General features: G+C 40.5%; 1 protein-coding gene across 8 annotated transcripts in view; it reads right to left on the reverse strand.

Annotated features, from left to right (window-relative positions):
- Positions 1-533: 533 nt before the first annotated feature.
- WNT7B (Wnt family member 7B) overlaps positions 534-26,368 on the reverse strand; it is a 97,833-nt gene continuing 71,998 nt past the window's right edge. For all 8 annotated transcript variants that reach the window (XM_075760455.1, XM_075760494.1, XM_075760487.1 and 5 more), the window contains exons 3-4: positions 14,462-14,733; positions 534-3,910 (exon numbers count right to left, since the gene is read on the reverse strand). In XM_075760455.1, coding sequence (XP_075616570.1) covers positions 3,431-3,910; positions 14,462-14,733 — 752 coding nt within the window. In that variant the 3' untranslated portion in view covers positions 534-3,430. The remainder of the gene's footprint in view (positions 3,911-14,461; positions 14,734-26,368) is intronic.

Consider the following 26,368-nt stretch of genomic DNA (forward strand, 5'->3'; position numbering starts at 1 on the left):
AGGAGGTTACTACTATTCTGACCAAGGTAGATGCTGTAAAATCTTTTAGGTCCATATTTGTGTAGGTTTTCAGATGTGTCCGTAACTTACTTGAATAAGTTGGAGCACATGCAAGTGCTGAAGTCAGGGCCTTCAGTCCTCTCCTCTACATCTCTTACTCCTCTCTGTTCACTAATCTGTTACATGAGGTTCATGGTCAAGAACCGTTTTGGAGTCCGATGGCACGTTTCTATCCCAGAACAATTATCTCCTCCTTATTTGAGCCACTTGAAGTCTCTGGTAGTAGCAAGGCTGGTGCTAGTGCCGGTTTCTCTGTACCACTGCTGTAGGTAATGGTACAGAGACTTTGGACTGTGATACCAAACGCAGGCAGGTTCATTAGTGTTTCTCACAAAACACAAAAACTGCTTTGGACATGGAATCTATATATCATTTCTCATCCAGAGAAGCCTGTACACAAATGGCCTTTGCATAAGGCATTGTCACCTTCTTTCTTTTTTCTAAATGAATAACAAACAAAAATAAAGGGAACTAGAAGGGGAAAAAATTAAGTTTTAATGGAAACGCATTTCATCTTTTGTTTTCTGCTTGCCATAAAACATTAACATAGTAAACACATTGATCTTTGCTCTTAAATTCTTTAATAACATACAGTATTTTGAGTTTTGTCATGGCTAAGGGATTGTTAAACCACGTTGTGTTGCTGGTCGCATTCAAACCTCTATTGTCACAGTTCTTTGACGTCAAACTACATTTTTTAAAATAAAAGTTCTGTGTAACCCACTTTCATGATAGCCACCTTCGTTAAAAGGTCTCCCTTTTTGGGGGATGTTTCAGTACATTAGTGGTAATGGTGTTTTCTGACCAAACTGCTTTTTCTTGGGACATAGTTCAAAGTCCATGTATTTCTGTGGTCAGCCCCTGCTGTGTGCCATACAGTACCTTTCTGAATGCTGCACCTCCACACGAGCCAACCTTTTATAGGATGCTCTGAAACGTTACATTCTAGACAGCTAATCTAGGGCTGTTACCATGGTGTTACAATAGCTGACAGAGCTATTGGAAATAGGGGTATGTAAAAAAAACAAGAGAAAGTGTCACTTTGGTCCACTTTTCAGAGTGGTTGGTGTTATAATATATAACCTTTTTTTTTCTTTTTTTAACGCAGTGTAGTTCACAATAATTTAAAATACTCTATAGACATTTAAACGATATACAATAATATAACTTAATTGGATTCCTCAATTGTACTTAACAAATACTATTCTAATATATTTACAGTATCTAGTACCATAAGACTGTGCATTACTGTGCTTGGGAGCTTTATTTGCTTCCTGTCAAGAATGTAGTGAAAGTACAGTATATCACTATTATTCAACAACAATAGCCATGAATCAAAGGGACTTTAAATTATTTGGAGTGACTCTAGCAATTTTGGGGGCCCCTGTTGACTTCTGTGGAGTTGCACTCGTTCACGCCGAGGCCGAGTTTGAATTTCTAGCTGGTATTTAGAAACCAACAGCAACAACAAAAAAAGTGAGCTCTTCAATTTTGGATTGTTCCATGGGAGACTCATCAAGGGAGTCTGATTTTCAGAGGGTAAGTGCTTGGAGTCAGAAAGGTGGGTCCTCATGAGTGTTCAAACAATGGTCCCCAGGTCATGAGTTACTTTTGATAATACAGGTCCATAAATTATGGAGGTAAGCCTGGCTCATTCACATATCCAGCATGGGAACCGGTGGAGCAGTAGCTCCACCAGCCCCTTGCCCCAAGAGCGCTGTGTGGTGTGGGAAGTGCTCCTGTGTCAGGTGGGGAGGGCTCATGGCTATGCAGCCCGTCAATAAAAGTAATAAAATGAAACAAAAGCTAGAAATGCAGATATGTAGACGTTAGGTAATTTTTAATCCAGGTTTTCAGAAAAATCAGGTAGGGACCCTTGCTACAAGCAAACATTTCTGTGATTAAATTTGCTGTACTATAAGTGGGCATATCTGGCTCTTGGGGTTAAAACCACTAGATTTTACAGTAGTAAAACATCTGAGGATTTTTTTAAAAAAATCTCTCGTAGGGAAAAGGTGTGTGAATTATGATTGAGTGCTGGTGTAAAAAGTCAGCTTCTTTCTTAACATTAATGTATTTACCAGGGGATATGTTACTGCCAACCTTAGAATAACGACGACACGGACTAACCCAAATTCTAGCTTTCTTATGCTGGTGAAGCCACCACAGCTCACAGGTTGAAGCAACCTAGAGCTCGGCTACCATATTTTTATTACCTTCTCAGTTCATACTGAGCCTAAGTTATTTAAAACTATTGGTAATATTAACTTTCAACGGTTAAAGGCAATGCTTGGAAGATCCTGCCAGTGCATTCAACAGCAAAGCAAAACCTTTGATATTTGTCGAAGCATGCCTTTGTATCCTAAAACTCCCTACAAGGAGCTGAGAGCAGGTGCTGCACGCCTCAAGCCTGAGTCTAAAAAGAGTCATTCTTATGCAGGAGCCAAGCGAGAAAAGTCTTTATCAAGCATTTGTAACCACAGTTTCGCGTGATCTTTTTGCTCAGTTCTGGTAATTGCTTAAGGCCTACAGTAATTTAACTCTCTAATAGTGGAGTGACAACAGATCAGTAGCATTGAAGAACTTAGGGAGAACCAAATACAAAAATCATAAAGTCAGAGTTCCAATAAGTTTACATTTAGTACAGAATTAAGACATAGCTACCCGTTAGTGCTTAGAAATTTTTGATACTATTAAAAACATAAATAATTATTTTTAATGTTCATTCAAAGAGTTCCAGTGTCACTGGCAGCTGATGTAATTTTGTGAACTTTATTTTTTCCAAACTGGTAGTGGAGTATTTCCGCCATAGATTTTTGCCTCCCTACCAGTTGTTTTCTCTCTACCTGCTTTCTTAGAAATTAAGGTTTTTGCAGCAAGACTGCTGTGTTCTAGTCAGTGAAGATTTAATTTCCTTTAAAAAAAGTCTTTATTTGCACAGGGCTTGGTGGTTTTGTTGTTGTAAAACAGGAGAAAGTGTCGTTTTCCTTTAAATTTCATGGGAGCTGCAATGCAATCAGCTTCTCTGATATGTATAACTTAAAACACTTACTAGGAGAATCTACAACACCCAGATTGTAGTTAAAAACACCCAAAAGCGAGAGAAAGTATCACATGGTTATCAACATCACCTTAATCCTGTTGCCCTTGTTTCCAAAGCAGTTACAACAGCCAGCCAGCCAAAATGCACCATCCTTAGAAGTGTAAGTAGTGGGGAGGGATTGGTTGTTGTGGTGTTGGTTGGTGGGTTGTTTGTTTGTTTGTTTTTTCCCAAAGAAGATTAGATGTGCAAAATGATGCTGTCGTCGTTTGTTGTACTCCACTTTCTTCACTCGTGGTGATTTGTTCTGTTCATTTGCACACGATGCCGTTATTTGCAGGTGAACACCTCTGTCCGCTCGCTACACGTGTTGCACTTCACAAAGCAGCACCAGTGGAATTTGCAATTACATTGCCACACCTTGGTGTACTGGTGTGTGTTGTACCCTCTGCCGCAGCACATCATGTCACACCCATCCGCATTGGGAGAGGTACGGTTGCAGAGTCGTCCCTGGGTACCGACGCTCCCCGTGGAAGCATCTTCCTCACAGTAGTTGGGTGACTTTTCGATATACACCAAATCCGTTTCCATGGGTTTCTGGTAACTCTTAATCTGCTTGATCTTCAGGAAGGTTGGCTGTCTTAGTCGACTGGCTCGTACCACCTCCACTTGCACTGCAGCGTTGTATTTCTCTTTCAGAATATATCCAATCTCTCTGAACTTAGGAAGTGTGGTCCAGCAGGTCTTAGTTGTACAGGAACCTGAAACTCCGTGACACTTGCACTCCAATTTCATTCTCTCTTCAAGAACCTATGTGTACAGACATTTGCATATTGTTACTGCAGGAAAATGGCATTACAAGCTTGCCTAAATCTCAGTCTGTTTAGTTCATATGAATATTCATTGCTGCTGGTTGAATTTTTTTCAAATGCATGCTTATAAATCTTCTCACTTCTCAGCAGAATGCTCATAACACAATCTGGTTTACATGGTGCCTGGCCGGAAACACAGCGTTTTGTCATTTTATTAAAAAACATTTGCATTCTGTTTCCAAATACTGGAGAATATTTACTTAAATTTCAGAAGACATGTCTTTAGAGCCAAAGTAATTCATGGGACTCCAGTGACTTCAAAAAAAATTTCAAATCATTTTCAGTTTGAAAACAGAAAAAAAAAATGGTTTTTTAAAGTGTTGTTAAGATTTAGAATATTTAATCTTCATTGTTTTAGGTAATGCTCAAAGAATGTTTAAAAAATTTTCACCAGCTTTAAGATCTCAGAACTATATATACTCTGAGGCCGAATAGGCATTCATATTCGCTGCATAATTAAAAATTTTGCGTATGCCGGCAGTGGTAATAGCAGCATACCTATTAACTATTCAACCCACAGAGCACACCATCCCCTTTAAAAGCAGCACTCCTTGCAGTATCTAGCCCAACCATCATGCAAATGTTCAGCCACAAATATATTTTTTGCACCAGGGCAACGACTGCACAACATTAGAGGAAATAAAATCCACTGAAGGGTCCTGCTCAGCTGTGAGCCAAAAAGAAGTGGGAGCATTTATTATTGCTATTGCTAGAGGAGGTTAACCTGGTGGAGGTTAATCCAGCATCAGATGGTCCCTATAAAGGACTCAAATGCTGGAGGGTGCTCGGGCTCATGCTCTGCTCCCAATTTCCCGGCTCCGCTGCAGCTAGCCGATGCCACGGTTGAAAAACCCGTCCTTCCCCAGGCAGGGGCATATACCCGGGCAAGGCAAGCAGATGCCCTCCCGCTCGGTGCGCGCAGCAGAGGGGAAACTGGCCTCATGGAAGCGCCTCTCTGTTTTTCTGCCCTCGTGCTACCACTTAAGCCTGACCACAGTTACACCCGCAGTCATCATTAGCTTATGAAAATCAAGGCCTAAGAACAAAGCAAGCTGATCTTTCCCCTTTGCAATGGGACGCTAACAAAGAAACATGAGCTACCGAGCTTGTCTTAAAGCATTACTGATGCTGCAGACCATCTCCTGTAGTGGTTTCATTGCAGATCCCAGAACATGACTGAAATGGGCAAAGGATAAAAGGGCCGAAATCTGAGTACAATGGCATAATGAAGCAGAAGGGAAGTAAAAAATGCTTACTGCTTAAGAAACTGGCCTTAAAATAAAAGCTGCACAGATCTGATTATCCCTGCAAATAGAGGGCACCCTCCTGAGTTGTTCGAGTTTCACTTAAATTGTATGTTTTGTTTTTTCCCAAATTTCTGGGGTTTCAATATTAAAGAGAATATTTGGGTTTGATTCTCCCTTGCCAACATACAGTAGCAAGTACAAGATAGCTGAGCATCCTCTTCAAAAATACCTTAGACCTTCTGGAACCACTGGCTTTTCCCAGGTCAAGGTCAAGTTAGCCTATCAGAGGCAGAAAAGGTGATTTCCAGGAAGGTTTACTGGGTTAGGGAAGAAGCTACTATAGCTGCAACTACTCTAAAAAGAAAATCAGCAAGGCTGTGATGAGCTGCTGACTGGAAAGGCCACTGACAAACTGTATCACCTTCCTGTCTTCCCTTCGGAAAAAACAGAAGCCAGAAAACTTGCTGCCTTCTGCTGCGGCAGCTGCATCTCAGTAGCAGTGAGTAGAGGGATGCCTTATGAAATACTCCGGGGTCTTAAGGGTTCCTCTGTCTCTACTTCATGCCTGTGCAGAAGGACACAATTTTCTCAAAGACCTCCAAACAAGATTCCGATCCTGTTCCACAAATGTGGGTTGAAGTAATCTATTGGTATTTAGATGTGCACGTAGATACGTGTAAAAGTGCTTATACTTTTTTTTTTTTTTCCCCTGACACTAGCCTGTTTCTACAGCTTGCTCAGCCACTAGTCAACAAGCAGTTGTATCCAGAAGCACTGCAGCAAAATCCATAACAAAAGGTGGATGGAAGCAACCTTCTCTCCACCTTCACCAAAGAACACTGTACAATCTAAAGACTTCCACGAAAGCATTACCAATGGGGTGCATCTGCCACACCTGATCCGTGCTCCTCTTCTCCCTAAATAGTAAATCTTGGTGAAGAGTAGATTTGTGGTTTAGTACACATTTTGTCATGTTCTGCATGTGTTTGTGATGTCTGTTTTTTGGTTGAAAAGGCCAAGTCGGTAACTCGCTCAGAGAGTGGGAGGAGGTGAAGCTTGTGAGGCTCCTTATTCTTTTGTGGGCTCAACACTCTGGAAGCTGTTCCAAGGAGACATCGTCTCTGCCACTGATGTGCTTCCTTGCGACAGCAGAAAGTGTCATTGTTCCTGAAAGACAAAGATATCACCCATTCTGGTGTCCTGGGTGATATCTTTGTATATGTATATTTATATATGGATGTGTGTGTGTATATATATATTTGCCTGTGTGTGTATTTGGTTGATGCTGCCATTTATATACAGCACTGCCTGACACCCTCTATAGTACAATCTCCAAAAACTTTATCCTAAGTCTTGATTTTTCCTTTGTTGTTGTCTTTCTGAAGGTCCAGTTTTGTAAATCATTTTGTTGTTCAGAAATCTGATTTCACTGTTGTATTTTTTCAAAGGTTCCCACTGTTTATGATGGTGGAACAGCTTGCGAATGCAAGCCACGCAGGCTCAAAAAAGCAGAAGTTTCATGAAGTATTAATTCATGATCCTGAAGCCAATCTCACAGGTTTTTTTATTTTTTTGGAGGCTTCTCTCATGAATGTGGAATGCTTGGGGTTACAACACTGAGCGCAGGCCCAATCATCAGGTAGTTAAATTCCTGAATGCTATAATTTCTGTGCCCACAGTCAGCTGTGGGTATAAAACTGTGCCCAAAAACTTGGAGGTCGGGGAATACAAGGCCCAAACTAAGCAGATTCTAAGCATGATTTTTTTTTTCTCCCAGCACACTCCAGCTTTCCCAGAGGTATGTCTGCCTGCGTGGTATCTCGAGTGGCTTCTCTCTTGCCAGCAAGGTGCCACCGGACCTGGCAGGATCTGACCCTGTTCAATGAAGTCGCCCTGTGAATGAAGAGCGACTAATATTTTTCTTCCTAAATGTCCCTCCAGCTCAGTTTTCCTCAGCAGAATTCCCATCAAAGCTTTGACCCTGAGCCTTAAAGGTACTTATTTACTCAAATCTAATACACTATGCCAAACTAAGTGCCTGATTAAAGATTGAAAATCATTAGCTCGTACGACCCGCTCTCTCAGCAGTTTCATTTGTCATATGTCAGTGCCTCATATCTAATCTTGAATGGCTTACAGCAAGTTCTACCTCCCAGAGCAAATTCCCATCGTCGGACTGTGCTGCCTCAGACTAATGGTAGGAACATTCCTTAGGTCCCTTTTCCACATACAGGCCCACTCCCACCCCAGTATGATCTTGCCAAGCAAAATTTTCTAACTACTGCTACTTTGTTAAATGAATTGTGAAATATAACGTTAAAGCTTTCTTATCCCACATATTTTTATATCTATATAAATCATACACTGAAAATGCAATTTGAGGGTTGTCCAGTGCCAGTTAAGTAGAAAAAGACTTGTGAAGACTGAAATAAAACAAAATGATACACATGAAAAGAAATTCATCTTTTTAAGTTCCATATCTAGACCCAACTGCATAACATCAGATACAGTTTCTGTGCATATTAAAAATCCTATCTGGATAAAATATGTAAAAACAATAGTAACATTTTGTGTGTGTTTGTTTTGGCTTGCCTTTTCTGGTTTGTGTTTTCCTTAGTGGAAATGCACATTTTTGGACCAGATGTTGAATGTAACAAAATCCATATTACTTTTTGACTGCAGTATCAAAAAGAAATAGAAGACTTTAGGAGTTTCCCCCTGTCAAATATGCAAGTGATCAACTTTTGTTTTGGGTAATACCAGTACCAAAAGAGGTGGATTCTGGTCTTAAGATGTCACCACCCCTTTGATAGTGGAGCGGCTGCAGCAACGAGAGCCGATGTCTTGCCGATGACGTGTGGGCACTGCCTAACCTAAGTCTCAGTGCAGCCTGGGGTCCACCACTGCCCTCAAAGTGCTGATCTCATGGACCCATCTGGGAAACAAAGTCGGGCTTGTTTGGGATTGCCTTTTTAACTTGAATAGCCGGGGGTGTAACTAACATTAGTAGGGTGTTACACTACTCCTCTAATACAAATGTCCTGGAAATATTCTTTGTTAATAGCAGATCACAGAGCCCAAAAATTGAGCGGTTCATGTCATGTCTCCTCGGGTTGTGCCCAGCCCTATGAAGAGAAGACATGGACCCAGCTGGAGAGGAACATGGGCGCTTCAGCTGCGTATTTTTCTTTCTGCTCCTCTGTGAGGCTGCTCCATTGAGCAGCAAAACAGTATTTATACTCTGCGGGATGGCAGAGGAGGAACTGAATTACTGTGCTTACTCCCTCTCTTGTCACATCCCTATTTTTCTTATTGTTGTGTTTGATGGGCACAGGGAGCCTCCGCCTTGCAGCAGGTCGCATCCGGTCACAGCGTGAGATGGCTTTTCCCTGGCACTGGCCAGAGCTCGGCTGGACCGGGTACCCTCTGATGTACTGAGAGGCATCAATTCACCTCCTCCTCCCCTTCACCCGCCTCCCTGGGTGAGGCACTCGCTCCCGTAGTATCCCCATTGAATGCATTCAAAAAATTGAAGGCGGCCTGCTGCTCTCTTTACCTAGGTTGTCCTCTTGGCTAGCAGGAAATTCCTGGGATTTTGAGACCTGAAACCTATCATCAGATGAAAGTCCCTGCTACTATGTGGAGGGGCTATAGAGCCTTACCTATCTATGCCTCTTCCTTAATTTCTAGAAGAGAAAATAGCTTCTAAGTTTGAACAATAAACTGCTGCAATTGGTTAAAACTTCCTGAAACTTATTTTTACAGTGAAATGTTGCAAGAAGAAAAAAATCTTGAGAAGAACCCTTTAAATTATCCCCAAAGTGCAATTGCAGTATTTCACTCTCTTTTTCTATGGAATTTGCTGTCAAGCTTGAAGGGCAAATTTTAAATATAATCTTAAAGGGATGAAAACATTTCATTACCTTTTTTATTCTGTCGAGCAATATAGAGATGTCGGTTTTGTCGGGGGTGCAGTAATATTTTACTAGGTGGATCATATCTGTCTTGTATACATTGCATGGTATGCATGGGCATGCACATTTCTAGAATAAACCCATTTAGCAAGTCCTAAAATATTTGGCTATTTCCCCCCTCTAATTTTAAAGCAAAATGTTCAAAAAGTAGGATAGTACCAGATGTAGCTCCTGGCAGCCAATGTTAAGGGTGTGTTTCTGGAAGAAAAAAAACAGGCTAGTAAATCCAGCCCAACTGGAAGCAGGAGAACTATCCTCATGAGATTTTGAGCCAAAGCTTGCATATTCAGGACATATGGATAAGCATTAGTTATCCATCCAACCCACCCAAGCTGTAACACCAAACTTTTTGAAATTGGATTTATATCTGTCTGCAAATCAATTTAAATGGGAAAGCGGAAAGTATGCCATCAAGCACAACTATCGAAAGCTTTTCTTTCATGAGTGTTCTCACAGGGATGTGCAGTGAATGTTTTGTCTCTTTCAGAGAAAGAAACTTTCAGCAAATGATGGACTCAGGGCTGTAAAACCTGGAAAGTCACATTCTTTAAATCGCTGAAATGACTTAGGAAACAAAGTCACATTTTGAAAAATATTTTAGGCTTATAGGAGCATAAAATTAGTTGGCTTTCACTTTTGAAATCGGGATTCAGTCTCCACTGCAACTCTGGAGCATTTCATCTGGAGTCTTTTTCTGGGGATTGCTTCTAATCTTTATGTCCTGTTTGGTGACAGTGAGGACAGTTTACAACATATTAGGGCATGCTGTGCATCTTGCAGGAGCGAGCTTATTAATTTAAATATTTCATGTGAAGTGAGCTAACATTTTCTTATATATTTTATGCACAGACAACACATAAATATGTATAAATATACATAATTATGTACACACACACCCTACATATGTGTGCGTGTATATAGATGTATAACGTGAATGGTGACCAACCAATCACCTCATTAGCTGTTCCACTGCCAAAGCATGTCAGCAAAAAATCCTTCCCAGTACCACAGTTCTGTGGCGCCAGAAACTGTGAGAACGAGCCATGGCTTAGATGGAAATGTTGTCCCAAGTAATTGAATAATCTCTTCTGAAGAGAGTCTGAATTTTTTTTTTCTTTTTGTCCCCACACTCTTATTGTTTCAAATGTAAAATAAGATGTTGTCATCTTCCAGGCATTCCAAAAAAACAACAAGAAAAACCCATCGACATTGCAAAGGAATAAGTATTGGGATGGTACCAGGCTGAGTTGCTGGCAGTCAGTGCGATGGGTGTGTTTCTGGAAGGGAAAGAAATAGGCCAGCTTTTTCTCCACATAACCACAGTCATTGTCTATCGTAAGAGCCTAATTGATTGATAAACTGTTAGAAATATTTCTTCTCTTCTTTTTGGTAAAAGCTGTGATCTCCTACCAATTTGTCAGCTTGTTCTTTTAGCTGTCCCCCTCAAAAACAAACAAACAGAAAACCCCATTTTTATAACTGCGATTCCCATGAGAGGCGGTCATTGTTTTGAAGCTTTCAACAAAAAGTTAAGATTAATGGTGCGCGTTCCCAGATGTTACTCTTTCTAAGTTCATTTACCCCAGAATAAAGATACTCGTTTCTAAAAATACATGGTAGAAATCTGTCTCATAAAACAGCTTCAAAGCTTACTTGGTTTTGTTGGCATTTAATTTTTCATTACTCTATCAAAGTTTTGCCCACAGATCGCTCTGTAATCATTCAGATTTGCAACAAACCATTCTTTCAGTAACATTTGCATTAGACTTACACTAGCAATCCTTTTGGGGCTTGTTTTCATTTACCACACTTGTACTTTCCATCCTGAATCACAGCGGCCATTTAAAACATGATGGTGAAGTTAGCTGCTTCGCTTTTTTTACACAGCACAGTGCTGTTTTGCTGCAAAGCATAAATCTTCCATCAGTAGCGTCTCATGTCACCAGGAATCGCTAAGCATTTATTTCTTCCAAACAGCACTGATGGCAAGTTTATTATTTTGCCACTGGTGCCATTCATTACAAATTTACTAGAAACTTCACAAATTTGCCATTAGCTGAAATAATTCTTAGAAATGCAATGCAGGGCAATTAGGGGCTTCAATCTTTCCAATAACCAGAAATTCCCTGAAAAGCCTAAATATCATCTGTTTTCAAGGAGGTACTTTATTAGAGTGTTGTGCTGAGCATCTCAGCCCCAGACTCAAGTTAAACCCCCCCCAGAACAATTTCTCCCCATCTGTTTGCAAAGTTTGGGCAATTATTTATACAGCGTGCTGTTTTTTCCCGGAAGAGAAATGCCTCGGGACTCTATTTTTAACAACAGTGAAATACCAGCAGGCTTTTGAGAACATCCCTATGAGAGCAAAACATCATAGTCACTGCTATAGTTACAAATGCCTCTGACTCCCAGGTGCCTCTGGGACAAGTACTGGAAAAGATGGAGAATGGGCAAAATTCCTACCCCAGGACATGAAAAATTCCATGCGATGGTATAAAAAAAGCATCCAAACAATTGCTCTGGGGGCAAAAGTGCTGGTCAGAGTCCTGGGTAATGATCGTAGCAATGGGCACCTGGTAGAGGTCTAATGAGGTCATCGGGGCCTTCCACTGACTTCAGAGCAAGTTGGAAATAACTGTAGGGGAGGTTGGGAGCTCTCTGCATCCTTTCCCCCTCATGATTCTGTCTTAGGAGGCTCTGGGATTTAAAGAGAAGACTAAAATGAAGATAGCAGATTTATTGGCTAAATATCGTTGTTACCCAACTCAAAAAGCCAATTCAGTATGAATTAAGCCAGGACTGAACAAGAGCTGTGAGTGTTACCACACAGATAGATTTAAAGGGGGGGGGGGGTGGCGTGTTTTACTAGTGAAAGTACTATGAAATATAAGACTTTGGGAAATGGAGTGATGTTCATATAATCAAGTTGTTGGATTTTTTTTCCCTGTCCCAGTTTTGATAAGATTGAACTGTAACTAAGACGTATTTTAATGGTTGGCAGAATCTCTGTAGGAAGCTACAAAAGTATATATTTCCTTTACTGTCTTGAAATTCTCATCCTAAGGTTGAGAAGATAATTTGAGAACTTCTGAAGTAACAGAGAGGTAAAAAATATCTGAGTTGCCTGTGGTCTCCTTTTTACCTTTTATCACTATTCAGAACAAGGGAAAAATATCCTTACTTTGGTCCTTAATAATAGTCATGGTCTGGTCATGAACCAGCAGCTTGGCTCCAAACTGTTTCCAAATTTTAAGACAAGTCACATTCAGATCAGCAGGATGGTACTGATAGAGTCTTAGTCAGAGAGGTACGAGCTTTTCCCAGTTGCATTGTGAGATTTTGGAAGGGGAAAGGAGGAAGATGGAGGTTCAGTGTTGTGCTTCAGACATAAAGGCAGTATTTCTGACTTGAGTGTGAATAAGGACCATGTGGCGTATGTCCGAATGATATCCACACATAAGCAACTTTTCCTGCTTTCAGACTTTGTGTCAGGCTCACAATCCAATCCAGGTCTTACCCAGGACCTCCAAAAGTGCCAAATTTCAGGTGGGCATAGGTCAGATTTCAAGTTTGCCTGGATTCTCAGAAGGGACTTGTGATTTCACGTCAAAATTGCACAAAACTCTGTGGCTGCTTTCGTAAAGGTCCAACCCAGAAAACAAAGAAAACTGTCCTTGGGCAAGGGAATCACTATTCTCCATGTATGCATTTGCTTTTGCTCTTTTTTTTTCTCTTTCACATCTAGACTGCAACATGTTCAAAACAGGACATACATCAGCATCTCCATGGGGGGTGGCACAGCACCCACCACAGAGGGTTGCCAGTTTAAGCAGGGATCATCATGCATCTAGCAGTAATAAATGCTCCTTTGCAAGTTTAACATGGGGCTTCCATCTTGTTTTGCATCCAAATGCAATACATGACACCGAAGTGAAATGCCCAGGCTAAGAGAAGTGATCAGACCTGGAGTTGGTCTTCCAAGCTGCAATAAAGCAGTGTGAGGTGTTCTTACCTCCTAACAGAGCAAGTTTTCAGGGAAAAAAAAATTGTGCCCCTCTTAAGGATGTTTTTCTGTCTGGCTCTTCAGTCAGCTGTCTCCATATCTGGAGACCTCAGTATCAAACATCAATTGAGTATCAAGCGTCAATCAAGTATCGAGCCTGTCTCTACTTGAGATTATGCCCCATAACTGATCTCTTTCACCACTTTGAATGTATATAACACTTTAATCGCAATGGATAACTGCCCATACACCACCTTCAGTCTCTGTGCAACCAACTGCAATCCCCAGGAGGGTTTGTTGCATGGACTGGGTGTTAATAAGCATTCTCCAAAATACAGGTAGTAAGATAATTGTACTGCTTCTGTCACCACCAATTCAACCATCTCTGCCCACCTCAGCAGTTAGTGCTTGGTGTAGGACTGAAAGCACACACACTGGTTTAGGGGAGAAAATTTCAGCCGCACTTTGGGGACTAGGTGTGGAGGAGTGGTATATTGGAGTCTCCTACAACACCAGAGGGTAGGATCAGCACTGTTTTACCTGGTAATAACACTTTGAAGGGTAGACTAAAATCTCTCCTGAGGTACGTATATATTATGCAGAAAGATTTGTTATACTTTTTAAAGGGCAAGCTTTGAGAGCTGTGAGGATTGTTATTCAATGGACATAAATTAGCGTAGCTCCATGATGTTTATTGTTTCCACAGTCACGGTTGTAGACATAAAACTATTTCTTCTTCCAAAGTGACACTTACGCAGCTGTTTGTAGCCTGCCAGCGCAAAATGGACAATTGTGCATTTGCTATGAAGTTTGTATTTCATTAGAACTGTGGTCAAATAAGTTTTTTGCTTTTGGATGGAATAAATAGCTGCAAGTGCTGTGGGAGTTCAGCAATGCAGACACTCAGTCTTGTCCCATCACAAGCCCTGACATCTCTTGCTAGATTTTTGCAAAGGAGACAAAAAGCAAAGATTTATCGTTATGCCGAACAGCTCCAGCAAAGTCCTCTCTGTTATCAGTGGGACTGGAAAAAAGGCTTAGGAAGCAGAAATGTTATGGGGACCATCTATAGTACATGGCCAGCTCTGAATAAAAAGAAACAGCAACAAAACGTAAACATTAGATGCCACTGGGTAACTTGATGCGGGTGTGGGATAACAGCAGAGAGAGGGTTACGTTCTCGGGGAATGCCTCCTGCCACCAAGCCAGCCTCCCCCCGTCCTCCAGCGCACACGTTTCCCCATCCCTCGTCCTTTCTGGAATACCTTTCTTCCAGCCTCATTGTTGTGCAAGTTCATCAGCCTCCGTGCATTCTTTTTGATTTCTCGGGCATCAACAAACCTCCGGGAGAACTCAATGCCGTATCTGATATCCGCAGAGCAGCCTCCCCACTTCCAGCCCTCCTCCTGGTTGTAGTAGCCCTGTTTCTCTCGGTCACAGCCACAATTGCTGAGGTTGCCCTGGCTGCAGGCGGCTGTGACAGCGTGTGCAACCCCGGCAGCAGTAATGGCATAGGTGAACGCAGCTTCCCTGCTTCCTGTGGAGAGAAGCCAAAAGCTGATGGGTTGGCAGAAAGGCAGCACTTGCTAAAGAAAGTACACACATTATCTACAGCAATGGTGTCAGGCAAGAATGCAAGGAGGGCATTACTTCTGGTGGGTTATTCTCACTCTTACAGAATTACATACATATTTAAAATGCTTGGCACAACTGGGGCATTTACCCCAGCTAAGCACCAGCCATACAACAGTCCCACCTAACCCCCTTCACCAGAGGGGAATTTGGCAATGAGTCTGAGCAGTGGTAAGGTGAGGCAACACGATTTGTTTTTACACTGTCTAGTCGAGTCTGTATCAGATGAGTAATAAGCGAGTCACTGGTGGCAATGCTCACCACAAAACAATAGTTACCTCTAACCGTTGCCACCGCATGGAAAAAGAAAAGCATTCAGGCAGCGTAAGAAATACCAGACCCTTCAGGTGTGCAAAAGGGCTAGGACACAAATGGGGAAGACTATTAATCCACCTTTATAAATGCTCCAGCGGCATCCATTAGTGATGCTGAGTGTAAAGTATTGCAAGAGAAGCCTGTAGAGATAAGAGCTAGGCGGGTTTTGTTTTCTTTCAAGGTAGAGACTACCCCTTTCCCTTGTTGACCTCTTCCACATTAGTTTTGCTGTAACTACCCTTTTCCACTCTCACTCTGACTCAAACCTCTGCATCACCTTGGCTATTGAGCATGCAAGGGGCGTGGAAGTGCTGTGGCGGCATTTCCTCTCCAAAACAAGTGAGATACTGTCACGGAAGCACAGTCTTGTTTAGAAAAAAAGTTCTTTTAGAAAAAAAAGTTCTTTTTGGTTCTCTGTGATACCATTAGTTGCCAAGGTTCCTCATTCCCGATTCCACATTATAGCTGTTGATAGTATGTATATGAAGAGAGGCAAATAAACCCCCTTTCTTTACTAGACACTGTTTGGCTGAGTTGCATGTGGGGTGCACGCAGATAGAGAGGCAGAACGATCGAAAGGGATGCTACAGCCCATTCGTGCTCTCACATGAGACCGCGCTCTGTCGCTGGCTTAATGCAGAGCTGGATCATGGCCCTTGGTGTTTTGCTGTTCTTATTTATAACCTTTCCCTAAAAGTTGCCTTCTCAGTGCTATCCTCATTTTCTTCTGTGTGTTTATCTGGTGATAAACAGACAATCTTGTAATACTGCAGCGAAAGAATAACTGTAAAGAATTTGTAGGAAGTTGCTGAAATGCTTTAATGACCACACACAGAGCTTTAACATTGTTAGTGGATTTAGGAAGGAAAAAAAGAACAAATTTGCCAGAGGAGAAAAAAAAAAAAAAACAACTTAGAAGCTATTTTTAATTTTTTATTTTAGGATTCACAGATATCATAACCATTCTGGAATGACCAGTGCACAGCGTGGGGATTTTTATGTTTCTTATTTTCATAGATAGCTTTCTGAAAGTTTACAGTGCTGCCAGATATGAGAAAGATCCTACAAGAAACAATCATAAACTGGTTTTTGGCACCATTTGCTTCTTTCTCCAAAGCAGTAAAAAAGAAATTTAAGGTAAGAGAAAAATAAAATGGTGCTGTGTTAAGGTTAAAGAAGGTTAAACCGAGTTGTGTATTATTTGAGTACATTGTGCAATAGAAGGACTGACTTTGCCTTCAGACACAGAAGTGTTTTGTTGGGTTGTACTATGTGTGTAGTCTGGTTCAGTGGTTCCCAAACCGTGGTCCGCAGAACACTGGTGGTCCAGGAGGCCATGGTAAAGGGTTTGCAGCTAATCCGCAAAGCTATATTAAACACTGTTTTTAATAGTGTTTTCAATTAAAAGTTTGATGATAACGATGCCTGGTGGTCCACAAGAAATTCTGAGGGTTGATAGCAATCCAAAAAAGTTTGGGAATCTCTGTTGTAGTTCCTAGTGTGTTCTCTACAAAACGCCTATCAATATTCACTCCTCTCTTCTTCACCCACCAGCTGAAGTCAAAGCCAAGACCTGTGTTGTAAAATGTACCCTGTTGATTTGCAGGATTTCTTTCTTCACCTCCTTTCAAAAAACCCTATTCTCATTCTACAAATTGAAAGATTGGAAATATGAGATATAATAGTAACTACATATATAGATACATTTTTCTTCCTCTTCAGGATGAGAATAAATGAGAGTGCAAAATCAGACCCAGGAAAATTTTTGAGTTCAGACACCTTCAAAACACATGTAGAAATGCTTATAAAGCGAAAGTAGAAACATGTTCCTGTCAGGGAACATAGCAGCTGTGAGCTACAGTTCAGTAGCCTTACTCAGAGATTAACCAGAGAGAGGTGGCTTACATTTTATGTTTCAGATCAATGTATACCACATGTATCCAGAGTAGAAGATAAGCCATTTTATCATGGTCACTGTGCCTGTGACCTGTCCGTGAGTCTTCACACGGCGCTTCCCTTGATCGGTTTTGTAAAACTAAAGAATATCCTGTCTTTGTCTGCCTTTTGCTCCCCCTCATTCCCATTATACCCCTGATTACCTTCAGGAACAGAGGAAAATATCTTTCTTTCACCCACTTAAGAGCTATAGCAGTGATGGAATTATCTCAAGTCATGGGATAATACCAAATGGAAACCATATCGACTCTCCGAAGAGATTACTATCCTGTTTCAATGCAGCTCGAAAACAAGAAGGGCTCAGAAATAAGATCTGGCTTGAAAATCCGATTCCTTTTGCAAGTTAAGTTGTCCTGCTAAGAATTAAGGTTTTTTGGGCTTAGGTTTTTTTAACTAGAGGATGTTCCAAAATTTCCCTTGAACTTCAGTGTAAGCATTACCTCAGCAGTTCTCTAAAGTCCTAGGATCAGTGGAGTCTATCAGAAAATGCTGATGGAGGAGGGAGGGGAAACCTCTGTGCTCAAATAATGTGTATGCTGTACACAAAACTTTCCATTAGCATGTCATCACTTGGAATCAGTTCTAAGCAAGTCTTTGTTAGGCAGCTAAAAATACTTAAGTAATGATTGCTGTGATACTTGAATGGAGAACAATAATCTCATTTTATGGAATTTTCTCAGATTTCAAAAATATTCTTGTTCTGCCATGAAACAGAGACAAATCTTCCCATAAATGTTCATGAAATGGAGAAAGATTATGAACAGCAGAAGATTTGGGATTTGACCCAACTTTGAAGCTAGATCTCTCTTTTTCCAGTGAATACTGTGGTCACCCAGTTATTTGGCACTATATATGCTCACTATCGGTATCTCAGAAGAAAAGTTCTTGTTTGATTCTTAATGTTTTCTGTCATGTAGACCAGAATAATTCTGTTGAGATTTTATTTTGGTAGAAAAGACACTTTTTAATGCAACCCTTGGATTCGTCTGTTTCCCTCTCAGAAATGCCTGCTTTGGTGTCAAAGACAACAGTTCTGATTTAATTCCCAAAACACAGAATGAATGTTTTCCTGAGTAACGTGAATGTTACTCTGTCCGATCTCATAACTGTCTGATCTGATAACTGTCTGATCTAATAAGTCCAATATGAGATCACCACTAGTACTAATTGAAATGAAGACTGTCGCCTTTGGCGGAGGTGCTGAAGATCACTTCCTGCAATCTACCAGGCCATGAGAGATGTCTTGCCTGCGGTCTGCTGGTCTGAGTTACTAACATTTGCCTGAGCTTATTTGCGTTCTGACTGAGGGCTGTATTTTAAAAGTGCTCTAATACCCAGCAATGCAGGCAGCTGATACTGCAACATCGCTTCCTAAAATGAGTGATATCTGGCAGATAGGGTGAGAGGAGCCTATTTATCCGTTGTTGGAGTTGTGGAGCAGCCTATACTTTACCTCTAATTTAGATGTCATCTCTGACTAAGTTTTAGATTGCTACCTGAGCAGTAAACTTAGTAAGGTCTAATGTGGAAATTATTACAAGTTCTATAATTGCTGTCGTTTACTACATTCTAGCATGCACATATTAAGCGGCGTATTTTCAGCATGTAACCACAATCAGCTGAGAATCATATATGCTAAATATATATTTTAATCATTCAGCTGTGATTCCGGGGTTAAAGATTTAACCGTTTTGCAGTTATTAGCAAGGCATCTATTTTTCTGAGTAACTAGACGAGAATATTACTATTCCACACATCATTCTGAAATGTCTTATGTCAGCAGCTAGATGAATAAGAGTGCCACTGAATGTCAACCATTAGAACCGTAATTTAACTTGAGGTATTAAACTGTAGAATATACACTGTTTAGCCAGTAATTTGCTAAATCTTGGATCAACAATGATAGAGAAAAATACTACATGCTGCTGTTAAACAAAACAAATTCCTTGTGTACTTTGACCATCTCTAGACACCAGATTGATTATATGACACAATACAATATAGGTCAGTGGTAAGAAGAAATGAACCACGGCAGAAGTTTGATTTTTTTGCCAAACCTATCCTTTTCAACAAGTCTTCTTTTGCGAATGAAAGCTGAGGACATATTGAGTCATTTTTTATGGGCAAAAAACAATAGATACATCTAGATGAGTAAACTAAAACTCAAACAGCACCCCAAGTAGGGCTGGATGAAGACTTTTACAGGCAAGTTTAGTTCTTTTGTAATTTTGTATTTTATTCAACATGCTTATTAGCAATTCTCAAGGAAAAGAGTACAGGCTCTTCTCTTTGGGTTTGATCCAAGGGCAATACAAGTCAGTGAGAGTTTTCTCACTGTCTGGAGCAGATCCTTTCTCTACTTGCAGGGAGGTTTTTTTGCATTAATTTTGGGCTTCTTGGTTTATAATGTAAAAGCAGGGATTGGTTTAATTTCTCTATCCCTCTAATTTACTAAACCCAGTGCTGCATGTCGGTACTATGGACCACTGAAATCACTTTGTAGAAGCAGAAAAAAACACCATAGAAAAGCAGGGTTGGCAGGAACCTCAAGAGGATCTCTAGTCCATCCCTCAAACCTAACGTAGGCTAATAACACAGGTGTCCTTCACAACAGCTTTTTATTTGTCCTGTTCTTAAAGATCTTCAGTGGTGGGGATTCCACAGTCAATTCCAGTGCCTTGGGACCCCTACTAGTACACATTTTACTAATATTAAACTGTCTTTCTGAATGTAAACCCACTGCTTCTTTCTCTACAGATGCTAAGAACTGATTGCTCCCTTCTTCTAGCAGCAGCCTTTAAATATTTAAAGACTTTCACCCCTTTCTAGGTGTGTTCCATCGTCAGAACATGAACACAGAGCAGTTTCAGGAGCTCTCATCATTCCCCCTGCTCTCCCAGCAGGCTGGCCTGTGCCTTGCGGTGCGGTGCTGGAGATGCGACAGGGAGCTCCAGCTGAGGACTTGCCTGCTCCGGCTAGAGCAGAAGGAGCACTTCATATGTCTTGCATGCTACATTCCTGTTTACTCATGCCAGCATGGTGTTTTCACAGCAGCAGGACATTTTTGACTCTTACTCAGTTTGCAGTCGTCTTCTGTACAGCTGCTATCACACCAGATGTTTCCCATCTTGCATTTGTACAGCTGATTATTCCCACATATACATACCCGTATATTTGTCTTTCTGATTTGCCTCCTCTTTTTTTTTCTTTTTTTCCTTTTTTTCTTCTTTTCCAGACCATTTCTCCATGATCATTTTCAATTTTGACCCAAACTTCATCCAAGTTCTTTACAGACCCTCCCAGCCTGACATCATTTGTAAATTCAGTGTACACAGTTTATTCCCTTGGTTGAGTCAAGAGTACAATACTGACTGGTACCAGATCCAGCACAGATCACAAAGCAAACCCAGTTAGTACATCTTTCCATTTTGATAACTACCCTCCAAGTACGATTTCCAGATAGTATGCACCCATTTGGTTAGCTTTTCCTTAGTTTTCTTATGAGAATGTCATATAAAGCAGTGTCAAAAGCTTCATTTAAGTCCAAGACACATGGTATAAAGTGCTGCTTTTCTGCCTCTGAGGTCCTGGGTGGCAAAAGAGGGAAATTAGATTGGTTTAACATGATTTGTTCTTGACAGATCCTTGTTGACTGTTATTCATCTCTTTGTTCTCAGTTATGAGCTTACAAATGAGTTTTTGTTACCATATTGTTTCATTTACTGAAGTTAAGCTGGTTGGTTCTATAATTCCTTTCTCTTTTTCTTTTAGACAAAGGCAATACATTTGTCTTTTCAATTCTTCTTAAATAGAGTTCTCCATAACTTTTCAGTGCTAATGGCTGTCAGGACTAATGGCTCTAAAATGGCTGAGATGAGGGACAGCTAACTGGAAAGCATTCAACCTGGACAAATCCTTCCCTCTATCTAACGCTGAGATGGTATTCCTCTGTTGATTAAATTAGTTCTATAACCATCTGCTCAGCATTGACCTTTTTAGTGAAGGGTGATGCAAGAAGTGCTTGGCCTTCTTGACATTATCCTTGGTTTACACTCTCCTCAGGGGTCCACTCACTGAGTAGTGGACTAGCTTTTTTTCTTCATCTTCCACTCATTGACAAAGTACCAGCTGAATGATTACTGTGTAGCCTGTTGTCAAAAAAACAGATATAGTCATCCGTGGTTGTGAGGTTCCTCTTGTAGGACCTGTGCTCAGAAGTGCTGCTGAATGATGAACCCAGTGCAGATCAAATATCTGTTACTCTCGCAGGACTTTCTGGTCAAATCTGATGGAGTCTTCCGATGGCCACGTTGGGTAATGTTCTCTTTACAATATGTATTTGTTTCTCATTTCCATCCTATTTTTTTTTCCTCCTACAGTCTAATTAAAATAGTCTTGTTTAATTTTGCTTCATCCAGATAGAGCTAGAGCTGGAGGTGCACGTGGTTTCAGCGGCTTCTTCCTAAGCTGCTCATGATGTCTATTTCCAGTTACACATGGTTGGGACATAGAGCACTGCAGATTTCAAAACTGAGAATATGTAGTGCTATGACATAATGTTTTATTTACAGATTCTTCTCTTATTCAGCATTTTTCATCTCTAGATTCCCACTAAGTTTTTATGGTTGGAGGTGCCAGAATTTTGGCCATCAGTCTAGAATGACTCTGTCAACTGGATTGTTTTCTGTTGCTCATGTGGGTTTGTCAAATTTTCTTTTAGAATGGGCTGTGCATGAGCCAGATTTATTTCACACTTGCCTTTTCGCAGCTCCTTCCTGTCACTATTTATATACTTTTGGAAGCATGTCTATTGAAAAGAGCTATTTACTATGCCTCTGCTTTTCACATTTTTTCAAGCATTTTTTCCAATTTCATGGTTATTTTCTAAAGACTTCATGGTACTTTCCACAGTGGTTTCTGTAATGAGGCTTCCAACAATTTTTTTTACTTAATTTACCCCTAAACATATTCAGTTAACTCCTGGCAGCCATAAACAATAGTCAGCATTTCTCTTCCAAAGTGAGCATAATTCCGTTGTGTTTTTGACTGTCTTTTGGCAGCATGTCCTTTGGTGGAGTTTTCTGGGACAGCTCCTGTGAGGTTAGTAAGTTAGCTGTGATCTTTGGGAGGATGTTTAGAAATGCCCAGAGAAATATGAAATTTTTGGTCTCACCCCTGTAAAACTATATTTGTTGCAGCAAATATTTCCCACTAACTCAGCCCTAACAATCTGTATCTCACTCTTACAGAAAATGGGGAAATACAGTTTTGATCCCAAAGCACCACTGCTCTGTTATGTGCTAAGCACTCATTTAAAGAATGCACAAGAGCCTGGCTTGAGAAATACACAGTGCACAAAGCTTGAGGGGGTAGTTCCCAGATACATTGTACCATTGAGAAAAGCCTGTGCAGTGTCACAGCCGGCTGTGTTTTCACAATGCTACTGCTAATACTGTCAAAGTAGTATGTGGGAAGCAATAGCTGGAGCAGAGAGATCGTCTCCTGCCTGTGTTCTCTTCTGGACCTACTGACGTCCCATTGTGGGACTTAATGATTCCCTGCTGAATGTTTGGTGCTTTTTCTTTTCAATGATGACTAGTGGTTTGATAGATTGTAATATGTGAAAACTCGGCTGGGGAGATCTTGCGGCATACAGGGTTTTTAAAAACTTCTTTGCACGCTTTGATGGAAAGCATGGACTCCGGAAGGCATCTCAGAGAAATTGGGTCCTAAAGTATGCTAACACCCTTAAATTAAATGGGGCTGTGGGGAACCAGATGTTGTTACATATTGTGTCCTGTCCTGTCTTGTCCTGCCCTATCCTATTCTAATAATTCAACCACCTCAATCTATTCATGATAACAATTCTTATGCGTGGGATTTGCCAATGCATTATGGTCTCTTTTTTTAAGGTCATTTCACAGGGAGAAATAAAAACAATATTTAAGAAAAAGGGAAGAAAAGCTACAGTATGTGGATACATGTTCTTTTTTTTAGGTTTGCTCTTGGTAGTGCTCTTGCACTTGCCTGTTAAAGGTTTCTGAGATACGTGTGTGGTGCTAAGCAAGGGCAATGTTGTCCTCTATTTAAGAAATAGAAAATATGCTTGCCAAATCATAAAATAAAACCCTAAAACCAGCAGAAAACAAACCTCCACTCTGAACCTGTCAGGGAAATGAAGGACAGCACTACCACATTTTTAAAGTGAATTTGTTTTCAAGTCAACTTCGTGCTCAATTTAGTAGCATATGACAGCAGGGTAGGTTGCTACCAAACCATTTAGTTACTGAGATCTTCATGTGCGTATAGGCTTGAACCTTTAGTGAGTGAATCCGTTCAGAATGGACGTTCTTCTTGGCTGTCAATAGAGGATCCTTCCAACATAAATTATTCTATGATTATATGTGACTTTGCTATGGACCCAATTTCACAAATACTCTGTCATCCCTACTACCATGTCATGAATATTGAGAAGTCATCACCTTGCAGAATCAGACCTTTTCAGTGGACTCTCTGTTGGGTCAGTATTTTAATTAACTCATTTCAATCATTTCAATGGCCTGACATAAATATACTATGTTGAAGAACATCTCTTCAAAAATAAATCTGCACTGCCATTTGCATGAAGTCATCTTTTCCTGTATTATCTTATGTCACTTCTAACCTAGATAACAAGTCCCTGAGGGCAGTGGTCATGACTGTATTCTTTTGTAAATCACTGTGCACACCTGTGCTTTGCTGTAGAAACATGTTAAATAATAACACCTTTTAAAGGGTTCACTGAATTATGAGTAGTTGTACTAAGGTCCTATACCTGGGCATGCCAGAGTGTCTGAGGGTGGGTGTCCGTGGGTGTGAATGTCTGTGTACGTCGCAGATGAAATTTTAGCTCTTGCTTCAGAATTTTTCTTGAGGCAGTTTAGTTAAATCATGAATGTTACCTCAATATATTGTGCTGAGCCTATTAGTGGGCCAGTACCATGTTGTCATAATTACTGAATTACAGATATACTAAGTGATACCCAGCTGAAATTGGTGTTAGACACAAATCTGTTTATGTGAGAGGTAGTTCTTGTCTTAAGAAGCAAGGACTTCCAGCTGGAGAGGGCAACAGAAGAGAGATACTATTACCTCTCTTTCACAGGAGCACAAGGGGTTTAAGGCATTTATCCACATGGCAGAAGGACCTGTGAGAGAATAAGCTGCCCTCTTGTTGGATTCTCTTTATGGAGAGGAATTTAGCTCTAGACTTCTCAACCGACAACTGAAAGACAAACTCAACCCTGTTTAAAGGGAGGATGTCCATGAAGCTGCATGGTGGGACAGGAGAGCTCCAGGAAAGAAGCAGCAGCTCCTGGGACTGGGCCTGCTCTGCTCTTCCACATATCATTCAAGCATAGTACTGAACTGGTCATCTACTGCCAGAACCACAAAGGGATTTGGACACAGCAATGCTCAGCATCACGATGCCTGCCAGAGAAGTGCACAGCACTTAAAGCCTGCTCCTAACGTTCTGCACTCACACATCCTCACATGCCATGCCTACATAGTATTAGATCCACATCCTTACTTTACTTTTAATTTGAAAAAAATAACTAATTTAAGTGTCTTGCCAGAAGTTTTGCAGAGGTTGCCTTTGCTTCTGTTTCAGAGAGTTGCTAAATGTTTTCATGTCCCCATTTGGAGTTGATGATGTTTCTTGACTGCTAGTAAGACATGTGCAACTTTAAGCAGGATCTTAAAAGCTGGCTGCTTCTATTTGTCAGCACAGACTTTTTTCTCATACTCACTTCTTAGGTTCACCAACACAACTGTTTGATACATATACACACACACACACATATATATATACATGTATTAATCTAGAAACCCCCTTTTGGAAACACATACAAAGCAAGACCAGTAGCAAGCAAGCGTAGCCCAAGACATTTTGCAGGGATGAGGTATTGGTTTAAGATTAGATGCCAATGTTTACAGTATACAAAATTCATTACATCTATAGGGCAAAGCTAGATGCCTAGAGCTAAATCTGCAAAGGGATGTTGGCTCTAAAGCCTGTCTTTTAGGTGTTCTGCCACCTAGTATTTTCCATGTGGCCAGGATAGGAATCCAGCCTTCCCAAGCACTAAGAGATTAAGACACCAAAAAAGCAAGACTTCCAGAAGCTATCAAGCTGCACGGGGAAGCCCCAAAACTGGAGTTAGAAAATGCAAAGAAAGGGACGGAGTCTAAACATACCCCATCAGAGAATTAAGCCAAATTTCCCTGCACAGTGAGTCTCTCCAACTATCCTGACAGCAGTCATCTAAGTGTAATTGCTGAGGGTATATGGTGGTTTTAGTAAAGGAGATCCCACCCTTAAAATATTCTACTATCAGTCCATAATCCTGTTTTATATTCTGACTGAGGAAAAAAGATTTCATTACATTAAAAGCCGGATAACTTTCTTTGTTTCACTGATTAGGATAAAGATCTCCTGCTGAACACAATATAACTTCTTCTAGTGTATTTTTCTAATATTTTTCAGAGTATTATTTAATTTTATTCTATCAAGTGCAGAATTAGAATGATTTTATATAAAGTACTAATTCTACGTAGTCATGACATTTGTAAAATAAGGCTTATGAAGAGCAGCAATATCTTTTATTAAACTGAATCGCATACACTAGGCATCTTACTTGGTCTAGACAGGATCTAATAAATAAATATTTATTTAAAGTATTTGTCAGTTTTCCAATCTAAATCCAGAGAAATATCATAAAATTGCATAACCATCTGTCACATTGTAGCTTTCACTGCACCAGCAATACAAAAGGATTATTATGTCAAATAACTATGAAATAATGACATCTAGAAATATCTCGATTTACACACCCTTTTGTGGTAATAGTAATGAATATGGAGGAAGTACTGCTCAACCTCAGAAATGGTGACAGCCAGACTGTAAGCTCTGAAAAGCATTTTAGACTGCTTATCATGGAGAAACAGCTCCTGTTTGCCTGGGATACCACTTTCCAGGCACAGAAATTTTTATGCTTTCCTCTTGTCCAGTGACTCTGCTCTTCAATGTGGCCTCAAGATATTCTTCAAAACTGTATAAACATAGACAAAAGACTATTTCCTATGCTTGACGAAAAAAGGAAAAACCATTTGTATCAAATAGTGTAGTAGAATGTTGCCTTTTTCTGTAAGACTCTGCACAGGGATGTAGCAGAGAGGTTCTCATTGCATTTGCTAGGAATTGCTGTTGGATTGTCTCCTGGAGGGTA

Source organism: Balearica regulorum, chromosome 1, assembly GCF_011004875.1.
Source record: "Balearica regulorum gibbericeps isolate bBalReg1 chromosome 1, bBalReg1.pri, whole genome shotgun sequence".
Classification (NCBI taxonomy): Eukaryota; Metazoa; Chordata; class Aves; order Gruiformes; family Gruidae; genus Balearica; species Balearica regulorum.